Source organism: Aulonocara sp. 'chitande type north' Nkhata Bay, linkage group LG3 (genome assembly GCF_057382095.1).
Source record: "Aulonocara sp. 'chitande type north' Nkhata Bay isolate Kocher_YH1m ecotype deep benthic linkage group LG3, A_spYH_male_GT1.1, whole genome shotgun sequence".
Taxonomy (NCBI): domain Eukaryota; kingdom Metazoa; phylum Chordata; class Actinopteri; order Cichliformes; family Cichlidae; genus Aulonocara; species Aulonocara sp. 'chitande type north' Nkhata Bay.
The window spans coordinates 11440231-11456514 of NC_141346.1; the positions used below are offsets into that span (position 1 = coordinate 11440231).

Genomic DNA, 16284 nt, shown 5'->3' on the forward strand with positions numbered 1-16284 from the left:
TCGTCTGAGCCTTAAATGAAATAAGGTTAAAAAGAAATGCTATCGACAGTGTGAGGCAGTGAGCTCTGTTATACCATATTTTTTAATTTTCTTTATTATTATTATATTATAGTGTTATTACCTTCCTGTTACTTCATAATAGAACGACAGTTAATGGTAAAAGTCTTGAATAGTTTTGAATTTATTTTTCCATGATCACATTTCATTCAATCACTCGTGGACTTGTGTGAATGTTACATGTATTATTTTCACCCGTGGATTTACAGACACTGTGTGAACAGTTTTCATTTTATCCAAAGTTTTACTTGATGTCCAACTGATAAAATCACTGACAGGCAACAGAAGCAGGAGCTCAGAGAGAAATTCAATTCAACTTTATTTATAAAGAGACAAATCACAACGTTTGGTTTTATTTTACAGAAACTTCAAACTAAACCAAATTCAGGACGTGTATTAAACCTGCAGCTGATCCCTGTCTGCTGTTCACTACCTTTGATTTCTGTTACCAGCATCATCTCATGTTCCCCAGGTTCACTGACAACGCTGAAACCACCAGCGGGAGACTAAGAGTGCTGATTTAAAAAGATTCAGACATTTTATTTTGCTGCAGCTCAACATGAGGCTGGATCCTGATTCCTTCGTTGTTTTTGTTTTCTCTACATCAAGAAAACAGCAGCAACAAGAAGCACAGCAGGAACTGACAGGCTGACCTTCAGTCCAACAGATCCTCCTGTGTGACCTGCAGGTGAGAAACAGCTGTGAGGTGTCAGGTAGGTGATGATGAAGAACAGAACAGAATCCATTTGCTCTTCAAACTGCTGTCAGACATTATCTGCTGCACTCTGATCACATCACTCAGACCAGCTGCTTTCTACAAAGTCTCATCAGCAACATCTTTACAAACCAACATCAGATTGTGTGTTTTGTGGTCTAAAGTTTTGTGCCTCTGGTTTCTCATTGGCTCACACTCTTGCAGAGCCGTAACACGCACATGAATGAGAGGTGGTGAGTGTAGTTCCTGTTAACAGGGTATTGCAGACCATCCCGCTAATTGCTGAATTTACTTTTGTCTGTCATATTTATGATGAAAAACAAATGTAATCAAATTAGATATTGATATTTTCATATGGGAATTGATCCTGCAACATGAAACGCTGGGATTGGAAGTTCAGCATCGCTCCGCACATCATACCTGTGAGATGACAGACAGCAGTGTGGAGGAGAGTGCGACACAAAAACACAGAAATATGACTGACAGCTGCAAACGAAGCAGCATCTGCTGCAGGTGAAAGATATTGGGACTAGCAGAGCAGAGTGGCTTCACTGTAAAACAAAATTAGCAGTGAGTGTGAAAAATTTCTGTGTGTGGAGTTCAACACCGTCCACTCAGAAGCTGCATCACTGGATGGTAGATTTAAAAAGCTTGCATTCAGTGACAACAGAGCTGTTGATGAGGCACTTCAGAGAATAACTGCAGCAGCAAAGTGCACTCCCACCCAGCTCCACCATTACAGGGCCAAGTGAAGGAGGAGCCACAGACGTCTGCTGTGTGGAGCCTCTTTGATGAAAGAGCTACAGGAGATGCTGCAAAGAGAAATACTACAGCTGATGTTATGATGGAGATGAAATGTTATCTTGAGGAGCCCCTCATCCAACAAGGAGAAGGCCCACAGAGCTGGTGGGAGGCCAAGGCCACAGTCTTTCCCTACCTGTTGAAGGTGATGGAGGGGAGACTGTGCATTGTGGCAACATCTGTTCCTTTGGAGGGTCTTCTCAAAAACTGGGCAGATACTAAGGAGAAACCACATCAGCCCATCCAAGCTGAGGCAGCTGGTTTTTCTGAATGTCGACCTGCACTGAGGACAAACTGTTTGGCTGCTGAGTTTGGTTCTGTTCTGTGGATTTGTTTACAGTGGGGCTTTTTGTGTTGAATTAAACTTAAAGGTTTGATTAAAATATTAAACAACAGTAAGAATGCCTGCTTTTGTAACAGAACAAAAACACAGAATTAGGCAATTATAAGGCTTTTCATAAAAACACTACATGCAAAAGGGTTTGTCAGCACACAAAGCATTCACATTTGCCAAGTAAAGCTAAAGTATGAGGCTACAGATGATAATAACTTAAGAGACATTTGGGAGCCACGAGACGTGCAAGATAATCCAGAGCTTAGATCTAAATAAGGAAGTCTTAACTCAGTAATGGAGAATATCCTCACACATTAAGAAGCACCGAGGGAGGGAAGTCCTTCATTACTCTGTCAGTCAGGTAGGTGATCAGTGAAGAACAGCACAGAATCTATGTACCTGCATGTTCAGCTCAATTTGTGGATGCAATAAGAAGTAAAGTGAGAGTGATCAGCTTACCAGTGACTGTGATATTAACCAGGTTACTGATGGCACCATTACTGGACTCACACCAGTAAACTCCGGTGTCGTGAGGCACCAGCGTACTGATTGAACATGATTGATCACGTTGCTGTTGTCCCCGCCCATCTCCACACTCAGCCCTCTGCAGTTTGCTTGTGTTTCTCCTCACAGTCCAATCAGAAACGCTTTGGTCCTCCTCACAGATTACAGTCACAACATCTCCCTCAGAGACATCAGAGCTGTTGGGACTCACGATCAGACGAGCTGCGAGGAAGAAGAGAGGTTAGATATCACTCACGACTGAACTTCTGGGACCGCTCCGCCCCCTGGTGGCCTGATTTGATAGTGAAAAATTATTTTCTACCAGGCTGATGTAATAAAGCTGTGGAATCAGGACTGAGGTTTCGGGCATTTCCCCTCGGCTATTTGCAAGTAAGAAGAGCAAACATCTGAAGAGGCACAAGCTCCAACATTTTAGTAATATGAAGAACAACTTTGTTGCCTGACCAGCACGTTGTGGCCTGCAGCCTTCATAGGTTTAAGGTTTAAAAACATTTTTAGGATTATTTGGTTCAGTGGAAACTACTGCTACTGACAGTGAAAACATTTGCAGACCTTTTCAGAGGATGAGCATTTGTTCGAGGGTCCACTTTCTGCCCTGAGCCTGGTTCTGCCGGAGGTTTCTTCCTGTTAAAAGGGAGTTTTTCCTTCCCACTGTCGCCAAAGTGCTTGCTCATAGGGAGCCATATGATTGTTGGGTTTTTCTCTGTATCTATGAAGCGCCTTGAGGCAACTTTTGTTATGATTTGGCGCTATATAAATAAAATTGAATTGAATTCTGCCAGCTGTTCATTTCTGTGTATGCACAGGATTCTCTCCCTTTCCTCTCCTTTCACTGGTGGGTGAGAGGAAGTGGGCAAATTCTACAAATGTCATTTAAAGATTAAACGACTCACTACATGTTAGCTAGATAACACACATGTCTTAAAGATATAAAGACCTGGATGGCCGCTAACTTTCTGCTTCTTAATTCAGATAAAACTGAGGTTATTGTACTCGGCCCTGAAAATCTTAGTAATATCGTATCTAAGCAGATTCTTACTCTGACATTGTTGGGGATCACTCCTGAATTTACTTAAGCCTTAGAAAAGTAAAGTAGCCTAACAAAGTAGCTAAAATCGTGGACGTACAGCATTTGGACAGAGAGAGTGATATTAATTTTCTTTGCAAACAAACAAGAATCTTCAGGGTGCAATGTGTGCTGGGCAGCAGCCAGGAGCGAGGTCTCTGGTGAACCAATCCCTCGCTACAGATTCTAGCGAAGGGACGAGGCGTGTCACATCTCTGGTGGGGATGGAGCCTCAGTGCTTCTTTTAATATCTCTGAGCTTTCCCAATCACAACTATCTCTACTGAACTTTGGCTCCGTCTAAACAGTTCTTTGAATTACTTACTAAAACAATATATGACAGTAATGAGAAAGTGGCCACTTTCATGAGTAAATCATGTAAGCCTTATAAGATTTACTTATATGTAGTCTATGTTGTGATTCTACTGGTGTTACTGGTTCTGCTGGTGAGACGATGTGTTCACAGGAAACTTGAAGGTTTGTACATATTCATTCTTATTCATCGTGGTATTTTGTTTCCATTCTGTCATCATAATTTGGTCCATTTAGATTCTTAAATCATAAAAGTGTTTACTTTAACTCATTTCAGCAGATGGAGAAGATGACATCACCAGTGACATCACATACAGTGTTGTGAAATCATCAAATCCTCAACAACCTCCAGTCAAAGAAACCAGAGATGGAGGTTTGTGTGTTCACCCAGGTGTCATCCACATACCTGAACCAATGACTTGGTGGTGTTTCAGGGTAGGATAGCAAAGCCCTCTTTCCCACGTCTTCCATATACAAGTTGCCCACAATGGGTGAAACTGGGGAGCCCACGGCACACCCACGTTCCTGCCTGTAGAACTGACCCTTGTATGTGAAACAGGTGGAATTAAGACACAGTTTCAAAAGCAAGCACACCTGGTCCAACAGCCTTGTCTTGTTCTAACTGCTTCAGACAGTCTGTCACCCTCGTCCTGTGACCACTTCCTGGGTCTCTTTCAGTCTTCAAATATAAAGTTTTTACAGCTTATAGATTTTAAGTTCTGCTCCAATTATTTGGGTAAAGACAATAAACACTTTGATGGCCAATAAGTGAAAGTGAAAATGTGATAAACGAATAATATAATTAATAAATAATAAATAATTATATTTTTTGATAAGTGAAGTTCACTGAACTGAAAGGAAATTTTGGTTTGATGATGGTTGACATGTTTTCCAAATAGAAGTTTTTCCTCTAGTGAGGAGATGCAGGTGCAGCAGAGCATTGCTGGAAGAAATGATCCCAAGGGTGGAATCTCCTGAGAAACCTTCAGAGACCCAGCGAGAAGTAGGGACCATAGCTGACAGCCCAGGCAGGGGTTGAGGTCAAAGGTCATGCTGTTTGGGGACCTACTGGTCATCATGAGAAGATTCTGGAACCACAGCAATGACCATAAAGCTGCACTGGATGGAGAGCTGTGCCACGGGGCTTTCCAGAGGTAATCACGAGGAGATTGTGGACAACAGATGGAGATCTGAAGGATGAGGGGAGCGTTCCAAGCTCCAATCGACAGTGCAGAGAGGAAGTTCAAGGATGGCATCATGATTCTGTGAACAGAAAGCAGAAGCTATGGTGGTGACGGGGAATGACTGACAGCAGTTTCCTATGAACATCACCTAATGCTGTGTCACTGTGCTATGCATGCTTTGACACTCTGAAGAGGGTCTTCCTTTGTGTCATTGTTGTTGTCATTTGCATCATGAACAAGACTGCTGAAGTGACTCAACAGGTGGGGTTACAACAGCAGTAAAATCATTGAATCCAATACCCTTTCCAAAAAAGGTTTTCTGCAGAGACGAAAGGACAATAGAGGAGTCATAAGTATCCCCCCACAGGAAGAATGCATGAAATGAGGTGATGAGGGTTGATAGAGGCCATAAAACAGGAGTGCTGACAAAGGCCTGCAGCCTTGAAGATAACTGAAAGCCACATTGACAAACAGCAAAACTAACTGGTGTGTTTGTTATACCCATGTCTGCATACATTTGGACTCTGGTCATATGGACAGTGATAGAAACAACTGGAAGAGACATTTATGAAGCTCTGAGGAACTCAAACCACTCTGCATGTGTGATTTACACACCTGGAGGAGATGCACCACAAAGCTGGAACGATTTTGCAAATGTTAATTTCTATGTTTGACTGTTAACATTCATTTGCTTACTTGGAGGGTGTCAATGGAAAATTGTATTTAGTAGTCAGTATAATCTTTTAGTGATATAAGTTTGCATATGGTAGAATGCTGCATGTAACATTCTAGGGTGTTCACCCCACATCCTAGGAGCATGAGAGAGGTCGTACCTTGTCTTATTGTTTTATGGTAGGATTAACGTAGCTATGTCTGTTTTAGTCTAAGTGCCTTTTGGTTTGATGAACTGCTGGACTTTGAGACCAGCAGGTTTAGGGAAGATCTTATGGGGCCACACTCTGACACCCCCCCCCCCCCCCCCCCCCCACACACACACACACACACACACACCCACCCACCCAATGAAGTATAAAATAAAGACCGGGGCAGTTTCTCAGGCGCGAGTCTCTCAGTCCGGAGACTGCCCTTGCTTGCAAGAAATTCTGTGTGTTTCTCTTCTCTGAGTCTTTGCTGAAGAAGTATTTTAGAATATATTCCTTAACAGAGAGAACGATGCTCGTCACAGTTCTCTCCCTCATGCACGAGCAACACAAAGAGCTCTGGTGACTTGCGTCTTGTCTTTGCCATTGTAGTAGAATTGTCTTGGCGTTCCAGCAATAGGTCTGTGCTAGATGAACGTATCAGCAACCTTCAAACACGTGTGGAGAATTCATTATTTCTTTGACAGATTCTTTAGTAAATAACAGAAAAAAGAAAGTAAGAGAAAAATCACCTGCACAAGTGCCGAGGTAGGTCTCCCTGCAGAATTGGTTTTCCCTTCATCAGGAGCAGCGCTGGGCTGTTTAAATCACGGACAAACAGGATCCTACAGTTGTTTATGTTTTTAAACCCATTTTGCACAGAGAGGCATTTTTTGGAAAATGCATTGATAGTAATGTTGAATATTATTACACATCAAAAAAAATAACTACAGTAAAATAATCACATCGTGACGCCTCTGCCTTTCTAAATGGAGGGACAGTAACTGTGTGTGTATGTAAGCGTGTAAAACCTGAAGATGGTAAGATTAACAGTATTTTGTCTCTATCTGCCATTCTGCTATTCATCTCAACAATAACGTGGCGCACAGCGTGGCGTGAAAATAGCCACATGCAATGGAGCAAATTATGGGTGTGTGTGGTTGGAGGATGTGTTCATGCGCACAAAGGGGGGGTGGAAATTTTTCTTGTAAAACAAAGGGGGGCCCAGCAAAACAAGTTTGGGAACCACTGGTTTAAACGATGTTAGCACAGAAATATTAGCTTCTGTCATGACTGATGAAGTTACTGGTTAATAAAGTTTCCAGTAAAGTGTTTAATCGCAGCCACAGATTGACGGTAAATATCCAGTTTTTCTTTAGTGCATCTGTAATAAATATGTGCAAGTTTCAGTGCTTCGTTTAAACTGTATGATACTTATACTGACCCAGGGTCAGTGTAAAATACAATCCTAGCTGTGTGAACAAAGCCTGGCTCCTTTAATCCTGCATGACAAACCTCAGGATGCAGGTTATTATTACTCTTTCCTGCTGGCACACCTGTCACACCTGAGAGTCAGCTAGAAACTTACAGTGACGTGGACATCATGCAAAGACTGCCAGACTCTGTAATACTGCAAATGATCAGTGACTCAGGTTAACAAAAAAGAAAGTAAGAGGAAATTTAATTCTATAAAACGTGAAAAATTCCACACACATGTAACTCACCACTGTGTGAAGATCACAGGGGAGAAATCGTTTCTCTGAGTCAGAGATGAGTGTCAGTAACACAGAAGTTGTCATGGTCCCCGCACCTCTCCAGCTGACAGCAGTCAGGCGCTTTGTTTTGTTTATTCTCCTCTCTCGCCTCTGCTCTCCCTTTCTCTCTCGTCCTCTCCCACTCTCTCTTTCTCCTGCCGGGGCGGAGCTCAGTATGGGCTCCTGCTCCTGGCCCACGCACCTGGAGATGATCAGCACACCTGCCGCTGATTATGAGAATTGGAGTCCTACTTAAGATGGCGAGTCTGCTCTACTCGTCGCTGGATCGTTGAGCCATCAGCGTCAGTCGTCCTGCACTCTGCAAAGTTTGTTCGTGTCTGAACCAGGAGACTAACTGTTTCTCTGTCTGTGTATAGATTTCCCCTGGACCTGTTTTCCCTGTGCACGGTGACTGAGCGTGAGCAAGAGTGATGGAGGAAAGAAGAGGAGCTGTGTGTGGTTGCGAGGGCTGTATGGAAATCTCCCCTCCCTGGACTCCTGCCCCTTTCACTCCCGGACCCTGGAACCCTTTTTCCCAGACACCGTTGTGTGTGTGTGTGTGTGTGTGTGTGTGTGTGTGTGTGTCACCGTGGAGAACACTGTAAATAAATTCACTTTTGATTTGAAGAAACTTGTGGTCTGCGCCTGAGTCCGCTCCACTAATCGTGACAGAAGTAAAACTCAGTGTCATGCAGTGACTTTTACACAACCAGATCAGATGAACCAGCTCACACTAAAACATTTTGCTGCACTCTTCACACTTATTTCTTTTCTTTCTGCTTTCTGAGATAAAAGCTCTTTATTAGTAACTTTTACAGCTTCTGGCAGGTTTATGTCTGAACTTTGGAGTGAAACACACCCTTAGTTACAGGAAATAACACCACTGTCTGTAACTAAGTGAATCCACCTTAACACCACCTGTGTGTGTGTGACTGCATTACACTCCCACTGCTGGGAACCTGAACAAGAACCAGAACAAAGTCTAAAATAGAAGCTGACAAACAGCTGCACCACCGAGTGACACTTTATTTTGTAAACTTCACAACAGGTTTCATGTTGTGACCTGTGGAGGTGAAAAGACACAAAACCTGTTTTACAGCTTTTGAGCTGCAGGCAGGATTGAAACACACCTTAGTTAAAAGTCAAACAGCAACATTTTCTCCTCCCCTCACGTCACTCAAATGTGACAAACCAGGAAACAGGAAGTTCTTCGTCCTCAGTAAAGAGAGACGCACAGACGATCAGACTGAGCTCAGACCAAACTAGCAGCTTCCTCTGAGTGAGTCCAGCTACAGGAGAGAAAAGTGGAAAACTCCAACACTGCTGCTTCAAGCTGCTGACGCTCCACACACTGAATGTGAGTTTGAGCAAAAACACGACTCAAAGCAAGTTTCAGTGAAGGTGGTAGAGGAGGGAGGGGAGCCAGGACTGACTGTACTTCCTGTCTGCTGTTTTCAGCTTCACTCACAGACTCAATGGCTTCCAGATCAGAGGAGGATCTCTGCTGTCCGGTCTGTCAGGAGGTCTTCAGAGATCCTGTTATTCTGTCATGTAGCCACAGCTTCTGTAAAGACTGTCTGAAGAGATGGTGGAGAGAGAGACCAACACACGAGTGTCCAGTTTGTAAGGAAATATCAGTGTATGATCCACCTTTAAATCTGGCTTTAAAGAACCTGTGTGAGTCGTTCTTACAGGAGAGAGATCAGAGAGCTTCAGAGGCTCTCTGCAGTCTGCACTCTGAGAAACTCAAACTCTTCTGTCTGGACCATCAGCAGCCAGTGTGTCACATCTGCAGAGACTCAGAAAAACACACCAATCACAGATTCAGACCCATCGATGAAGCTGCACAACAACACAAGAAGGAACTTCAGGAAACTCTGGAGCCCTTAAAGAAGAAGTTAAAGGTTTGTGAAGAAGTTCAAGTGAAGTTTGATCAAACAGCAGAACACATTAAGGTCCAGGCCCGACACACAGAGAGGCAGATTAAGGAGCAGTTTAAGAAGCTTCAGCAGTTTCTAGCAGAGGAAGAGGAGGCCAGGCTGGCTGCACTGAGGGAGGAAGAGGAGCAGAAGAGTGGGATGATGAAGGAGAAGATGGAGGCTCTGAGCAGAGAGATAGCAGCTCTTTCAGACACAGTCAGAGCCACAGAGGAGGAGCTGAGAGCTGAAGACGTCTCATTCCTGCACAACTACAAGGCTGCAGTGGAAAGAGTCCAGCGCTGCCCCCTGCTGGATGATCCACAGCTGCCCTCAGGAGCTCTGATAGACCAGGCCAAACACCTGGGCAACCTGACCTTCAACATCTGGAACAACATGAAGGACATGGTCTCCTACACTCCTCTCATTCTGGACCCAAACACTGCTCATCCAAACCTCATCCTGTCTGAAGATCTGACCAGTGTGAGACCAGGAGGAGAGAAGCAGCAGCTTCCTGATAATCCAGAGAGGTTTGATTGGTTCTGCTCTGTCCTGGGCTCTGAGGGCTTTAACTCAGGGACTCACAGCTGGGATGTTGATGTTGGAGACAGTACATGGTGGTTACTGGGTGTGTTAGCAGAGTCTGTGCAGAGGAAGGGACGCATCCTGTCTGGATTATGGAGAATACGGTTCTATCAAGGTAAATACTACACAGGCTCACCATCAGCTCCTCTCACTGCTCTCTCAGTACAGAAGAAGCTCCAGAGGATCAGAGTGAATCTGGACTGGAACAGAGGAAAGCTGTCGTTCTCTGATCCTGATACTAACACACACATACACACCTTCACACACACTTTCACTCACAGGATGTTTCCATACATATGGACTGTTGGTAAAGTGAAGGTGTGTCCGTTGAAGGTGTCAGTGTCAGTGCAGCAGATGAGTTGAGGATGATGATGTTTCTAATGTTGTTTCCTGTCAGTGAGTTGAAGCTGTTAAACTGCAGCTGTCCTCCTGCTGCCTCGTTGTTCCAAAGCTCTTTGTTTCTCTTTTAGTTTCACTCTTTCTTTCTGTTTCTGCTGTCCACCTTTTCACATGGAAAATCATTTCACTGTTTCTCACTGAATGACTCCCCAAACTAGATTTGAAATTCTATCAAGTTTCTAATCATTACAAGTGATTCATGTTTCTATTTGATGTGTAAATGGAGATGATTTAGTTTGCTGGGATATGGACTGACATGTGTTGAATGGGAGGAGCAGTTTGTTGTTGTCTTCTTGTCTGTTTATGACAACAATAAATATGTTGTTGAAACAATGATTCATGTTTAACTCCATATATGAAATGTTTCTGATCTTTGAATTCTGTTTGATTAAAGACTTTCTTCGTGACACAAATGAGATTTCAGTGTATTAATAGAACTAAATAAGCTCAGAGTTGAAAGGCTGGAGTATTATGTACGTGCTTCACTGTCAGGATCTTCAGGGGGATTCAAAGGGAAACATCAAACTGCTGTAATGAGATAAACTAGTTGGGCTGAACACACTTATCTGTAGTTTGTCTCCATCCAGGATCATCAGAATATAATGAACATGTGTGAAGAGCCACAAAATGCTGCTGCCCTCTCAGCATGATGAGCTCCAGCCTTTGTTAGCAGGACAACAGGAAACATGAGACAACTTTCAGAGACAGTAACCAACTGTGGCCACAAGATGGCAGCAGCTGATCTGAGATCCTTTATTGGACAGAAGGACTCTGCTCTGTGACGTCATCAGAGAGACGGCCTTCACTCTGATAGATCTGCGATGATGAAAGCTGATAAACACATTGTTATTGATCCATGAAATCACCTCTGTCCTCTCAAGTGTAGCTGTTTACAGAGCTGAAGAAGTCCTTCATCATCAAAACAGACAAACATGTATTTCCTGTATTAAGTGACGTCATCCTCACTCTGACCTCTTACATACATTCTGTTCAGTTTTCCTGCTGTAAGAAATAAACTGTGTGAAAATAGAAATGCAGGGAAACATCCATTAAGTGAACAAAGTCCAAAGAAATAAACTTGGACTGTTTTTTGAAGCCTAAATAAAATGTAAATAAACTTTATAGATACATTTGAAACCAGCTACTCTGTGACTTTACACACTCACACAGTAACAGAGCTGATTCCTGATTGGAGCAGCACAGAGTTAGACTTCTTTTCTGGCTGTGGATTGGTTCGTCAGGATTTCCTCCTTTACAGGTTTAAAAACAATCTCTGTTTTTACATTTTTTGACCTCCTTCTTGTGTCTAAAGGTGAAGCAGCACCAGCCTCCTCTGATCCTCATGTTGTAGCTCTGTGTGTCCAGCAGGGGGCAGAACACCTCCAAACTGTGCCAGCAGCTCTCACTGTGAGCTCAGACGTTTGTGGACACTCAGTTTGTTTGAACATAGTAAATAATCAGAGCTTCTCACACTGTTTATGGGGACACCACCTGCCCGAGGGTGTACTGTGTCAGAGAGGTGGTGTATGGTGCTGGGTGTAGTCTCTCTGCTGGTTCACAGTTTTTACTGAGGAGCTGTGTTCATGTCAGGAAGGTTTCGTCTGATCACTGTGGTGCAGTTTGGTTTACTCTGTTTCTGAGTGTTTGTAGGATCAGTCTCTGCAGGTCACCTGATACCTGGCAGTGAAGTGTTTATGAATCAGCTCCGTCAGATTGAATCCAACAGAATAACATGTAAAACACTCCAGGGCTTTTACTCTGAAACTTTCTCCAGAGCTGTCTGGAGTTTTCTTACATTAAAATATTCTGGGATTACCAGACTGTCCACATCATGTGTCCTACAAAACTTTCATCCACAAATATACCCTGACATTAAACCCAAATAGATCTGAGAGCGAGTCATTAGTATCAGTACTGTGTGTGTGTGTGTGTGTGTGTGTGTGTGTGTGTGTGTGTGTGTGTGTGTGTGTGTGTGTGTGTGAGAGAGAGAGATATTCAGGTAACTTACTGGGTTACTGCACATGCTCACACCTTTTCAGCACAACAGGTGCAGTTTGGTGTTTTACTGCCTCCTGCTGGAACAATGATGGCAGCTCTCAAGACTTTATTGGTTATTGTCATTTCGTGTTACACAGCCTGAAACGAAATACTGTTCCTCAGCAGCCTCTACAGTGCAATAACCAATATATTTTAAAAAGAATAAATACAGTTTAAAGGGATAAGTTTAAAAAAGAGCAGCAAAAAAGGCATAAATAGCTTAAAATCTAAGTTCTAAAAAAACCTCCAGTTTTTATTAATATTTTATTATTTATCAAATTATTATAAACTAAAAATATTTTTTACGTGATAAACGACTTCAGTGCTTCGTCCATGACCTCCTGAAGGTAAAGGGCCCAAAGAGCCAATCAGCAGCTCTGAAACAGGAAATATGACTCATGGAGAAGTTCACAACAGTTTCAGCTGCCAGTTGTACTCATCACCATGGAGACTGTCTCCATGGTGGAGGCAGAGTGACAGTGTTGTAGATGCTGCATTTTGAAGCCTCAGTGTTTATGTTGTGCCCTTAAACAGGGGAAATAGTGAGGAGAGGTGAAAGAGCGGCACAGACACGCAGCTCTCACTCTCACTCGTCTGTATTGAGTGAAGGAGGAAGCGCGCGAACCCACCTACTGGAGCCCTGAGGCATTAACAATGGATCGACGCACAATCAACCCAGGCAAAACTTTCACTACTTATCTCCCTCTATATTCCCACTGCATATTCTATTCGAAAACAGTCAAAGCAACAAATAAAACATTAATAAGGGCATGACATGAAATGTAAGGAACAGAGATGTACAACTTCAAAACTAATCAAATTTATGATCCACCACATTTATATTTTTGTTCACAGCCATGTACACATCAAACTCTCATCTTTCTGTCCAAAAACAAAACAAAAAGATTCCCTGTAAATTTGACCTTTTCCTTCAACTGTCCATTATAGCGTGGTCTTCCTACTTATCTTGACACAATACTCAGTCGCGTTGCCTGCTGCAAACTTAAAAGAAGTCTGACGAATGAAGTGACTGTGAGTGTGTCTGACGTCACGGTGTGTGTGAAAAGGTATCCAGCTGGGGCAGACATGATTCTGCAGGTCACCTGCCCAGTGGACAAAAAGAAATAAAATAGTTGTGTGGATGATATATGAATGATAATACGAAGAGCGTTTGTGTCTCTCAGCCTGAAACAACTGTAATGCCACTTTCTGTTTTGGAGAAAGGACAGTTAAAAAAAGATGTGTGTTGTTTTAAGCAGTGATGAGAATAATGAAGATGTGATGAGAGAGCAACACAAAAGTATAAGTACAGGGATGATGCTCTTTACAGGAAGGGTCAGAGCAGACTCTACCTGCTGAGGCGGCTGAGGTCATTTGGAGTCCAGGGAGCGCTTTTAAAGACCTTCTATGACTCTGTGGTGGCATCTGTCATTTTTTACAGTGTGGTATGTTGGAGCAGCAGTTTATCTCCCGCCCCATGCATGTAGATGTTGCTGAACTGCAGAGCTGCTTCAGTGACAGACTGCTGCATCCTCGATGCATGAAGGAGCGTTTCCGCAGGTCCTTCCTCCCTGCAGCTGTCAGACTGTACAATCTGAACTGCTCCCAACAAACACAGATGTTTACATCAGCGCTGTATCGTGCACTGTTTTATCAACCGATTCACACTACAACCAGGGTTGCCTCTTATCTGTATTTAATTTTATTTAATTTAACAACAGTATGGTACTCAGTTTTTGGTAACCATTGTCCTTCATGTAAATATGTAAGAATTGTGTATGTTTCTGTTCTGTGTCATGTGTACTGTTTGTTTGTATATGTGTTTTCTTGCTGCTGTTACACCCAAGTTTCCCCTTGTGGGACAATTAAATTGATATAACAACACTCGTGGTAAAGTTGTGGACTGGAAGAATACCTGACCAAGATTATCTTGCAATGTTTTGCAGCCGCCAGTCAAGCCGGTAGATAAATGTCTGTGATTGTCGCAGGTGGCTGTGTGGCTGGCAGGAGCTCTTTCCTATCAGTTTGTCCCCACCTTCACCTATGGTCACGAGCTTTGGGTAATAACCAAAAGAATCCGATTCTGGATATGAACTGCAACTCTCTTTACATTGGCCTTTCCTCCACCCTTCTCGTTAGATTGCAGACTGTCCAGAATGCGGCGGCACGCCTTTTGACAGGTAGCAGGAAGTTTTCTTCCATCACTCCTGTTCTTGCTGGCTTGCACTGGCTTCCAATTAAATACCGTATTCAATTTAAAATATTACTTTTCACCTACAAAACCATTAATAACTTTGCGCCGAGCTACCTCAATGAGCTTCTCAGGTTACACACTCCTGTCAGAGCACTTAGCTCTGCTACCCAAATTCTTCTGGAGCAACCTCGTTCTCGGCTGAAGTCTCGCAGTGACCGCGCGTTTGCTGTAGCTGCCCCGGTCTTATGGAACAACCTTCCTGTCGCTATCCGGGCGTCTGACTCTATGCCACTGTTTAAATCACGGCTTAAGACTTATTTCTTTAATCTTGCCTTTCCACCCAGTTAACACTTGTGTGCGCTGGTACATTTTTTATGCTTGTGAACTACTTTTATATCTTATGATGGTTTTTATAATTGATACGTGCCAGGTCCTTTCTCTTTTCCCTCCCATCTCCCTTTTCCTATTTTATTTTTGTCAAGCACCTTGGTATACCCTTGTTTTTTTAGTGTGCTTTATAAATAAAGTTTATTTATTTATTTATTATTTGTTGCTGTTTAAGTTTGTCAATTTCAGACCTCTGTCTCTGAAGTTCAACGTTCTGCATTTCCAGGTCTTTCAGTTTTGCGACATGGTCTGACAGAAAAGAACATAAATAAGTCAATATGAATTTTATTTATCTGCATCATTTGAATCTTTTCATTTTTAGTAGGTTAGATTATTGAATAAATAATGAATAAATAATAAAAATAAAAAGATTAATGAGAAACGTTAGTGATAGATTCATGAAGTGACATTGATATCTCTGTAACAGGGGCTCATATGAAGGTTTCCTCATGCTGCCATTTTTCTCACTACCTGACATCATACTCTACCTTTATTCTCTTGTTTTAAGGTCCTGATTTCCACTTTCTGTTCAGCCACTGAGGCAGTCAGCTCTCTGAGCACAGCATGGATTTCCTGTGGACAGGGTTGTTGGTTTGAAATCTGCTGGTCAAGAATTTCATTATCTGCCTCTGTCTGATTTGTGGAAACAGAGCAGACCAGAAGCAACAGCGAGAACTTCAGCGTGATCTCCATTCTGTCAGTGAAAACTCAACAGTATCTGTGTGTCATCTGCAAACCTGACTGACTTTTATATTACACAGTACAGAGGGGAGGTCACTGTAGCATTAGATTCAACCTTATTCTAGTGAATCAGTGACTAATGTAATCTTTATGACTTCAGATGCAGTACAAGGAGAAGAACAAGTGAGTATCAATGATTGTCAACTGATAGTAAAACATGAGCATGTGTGTTTCCACCAACTGACCAGAGCTTAGAGGACAAATATCAAAATGTGTGCTCAGATACAGATGTTTAAGCAGCTGTGAAAGAACATATCTGGAAGTTTTTGGCACTGAGGAAGTAATTGCCTTTGATTATGGAATTCCTCTAATAACTCAGAGCAAAAATACTCTAAGCGACAAAATGTATAAAGTAATCTTTACAACTTTTACAAGGTACAAGACTACAAAGAGATAAACAAGTGAATGTCAATGATTATCAGCCGTTCATAAAATTAATCAGCACGTGTTGTTTTAGAAATTCCAATGTGAATGTAGGAACCATGAAGGTCACTGACATGGTATAACTTGAAGATGAACTTCTACTCTTCATGTGTAACATGACACTTGGTTGACCACCCTTCCCACTCCAGTTCAATAAACCACAGCTGTCCTTTTTTGTTTCTTTCTTCTCTGACCACTTAGGTGAGAAAGCTAG

General features: G+C 42.6%; 1 protein-coding gene across 2 annotated transcripts; it reads left to right on the forward strand.

The window, feature by feature from the left end:
• The first annotated feature begins 8851 nt into the window (after positions 1-8851).
• Positions 8852-10466, forward strand: LOC147333953 (nuclear factor 7, ovary-like). 2 transcript variants are annotated; one of them, XM_086286572.1, is made up of 3 exons: positions 8864-9097; positions 9284-9550; positions 9584-10466. In XM_086286572.1, exons 1-3 carry the CDS (start codon positions 8864-8866, stop codon positions 10250-10252), a joined length of 1170 nt encoding a protein of 389 aa, XP_086142698.1. In that variant the 3' UTR covers positions 10253-10466. The 2 variants fall into 2 exon arrangements, with proteins under 2 accessions (XP_086142699.1, XP_086142698.1); XM_086286573.1 differs by having other exon boundaries at positions 8852-10466.
• The last annotated feature ends 5818 nt before the right edge of the window (positions 10467-16284 follow it).

Coding starts and splice junctions, on each gene's coding strand:
- LOC147333953 (XM_086286573.1), top strand. CDS start 8,864: ATGGCTTCCAGATCAGAGGAGGATCTCTGCTGTCCGGTCTGTCAGGAG.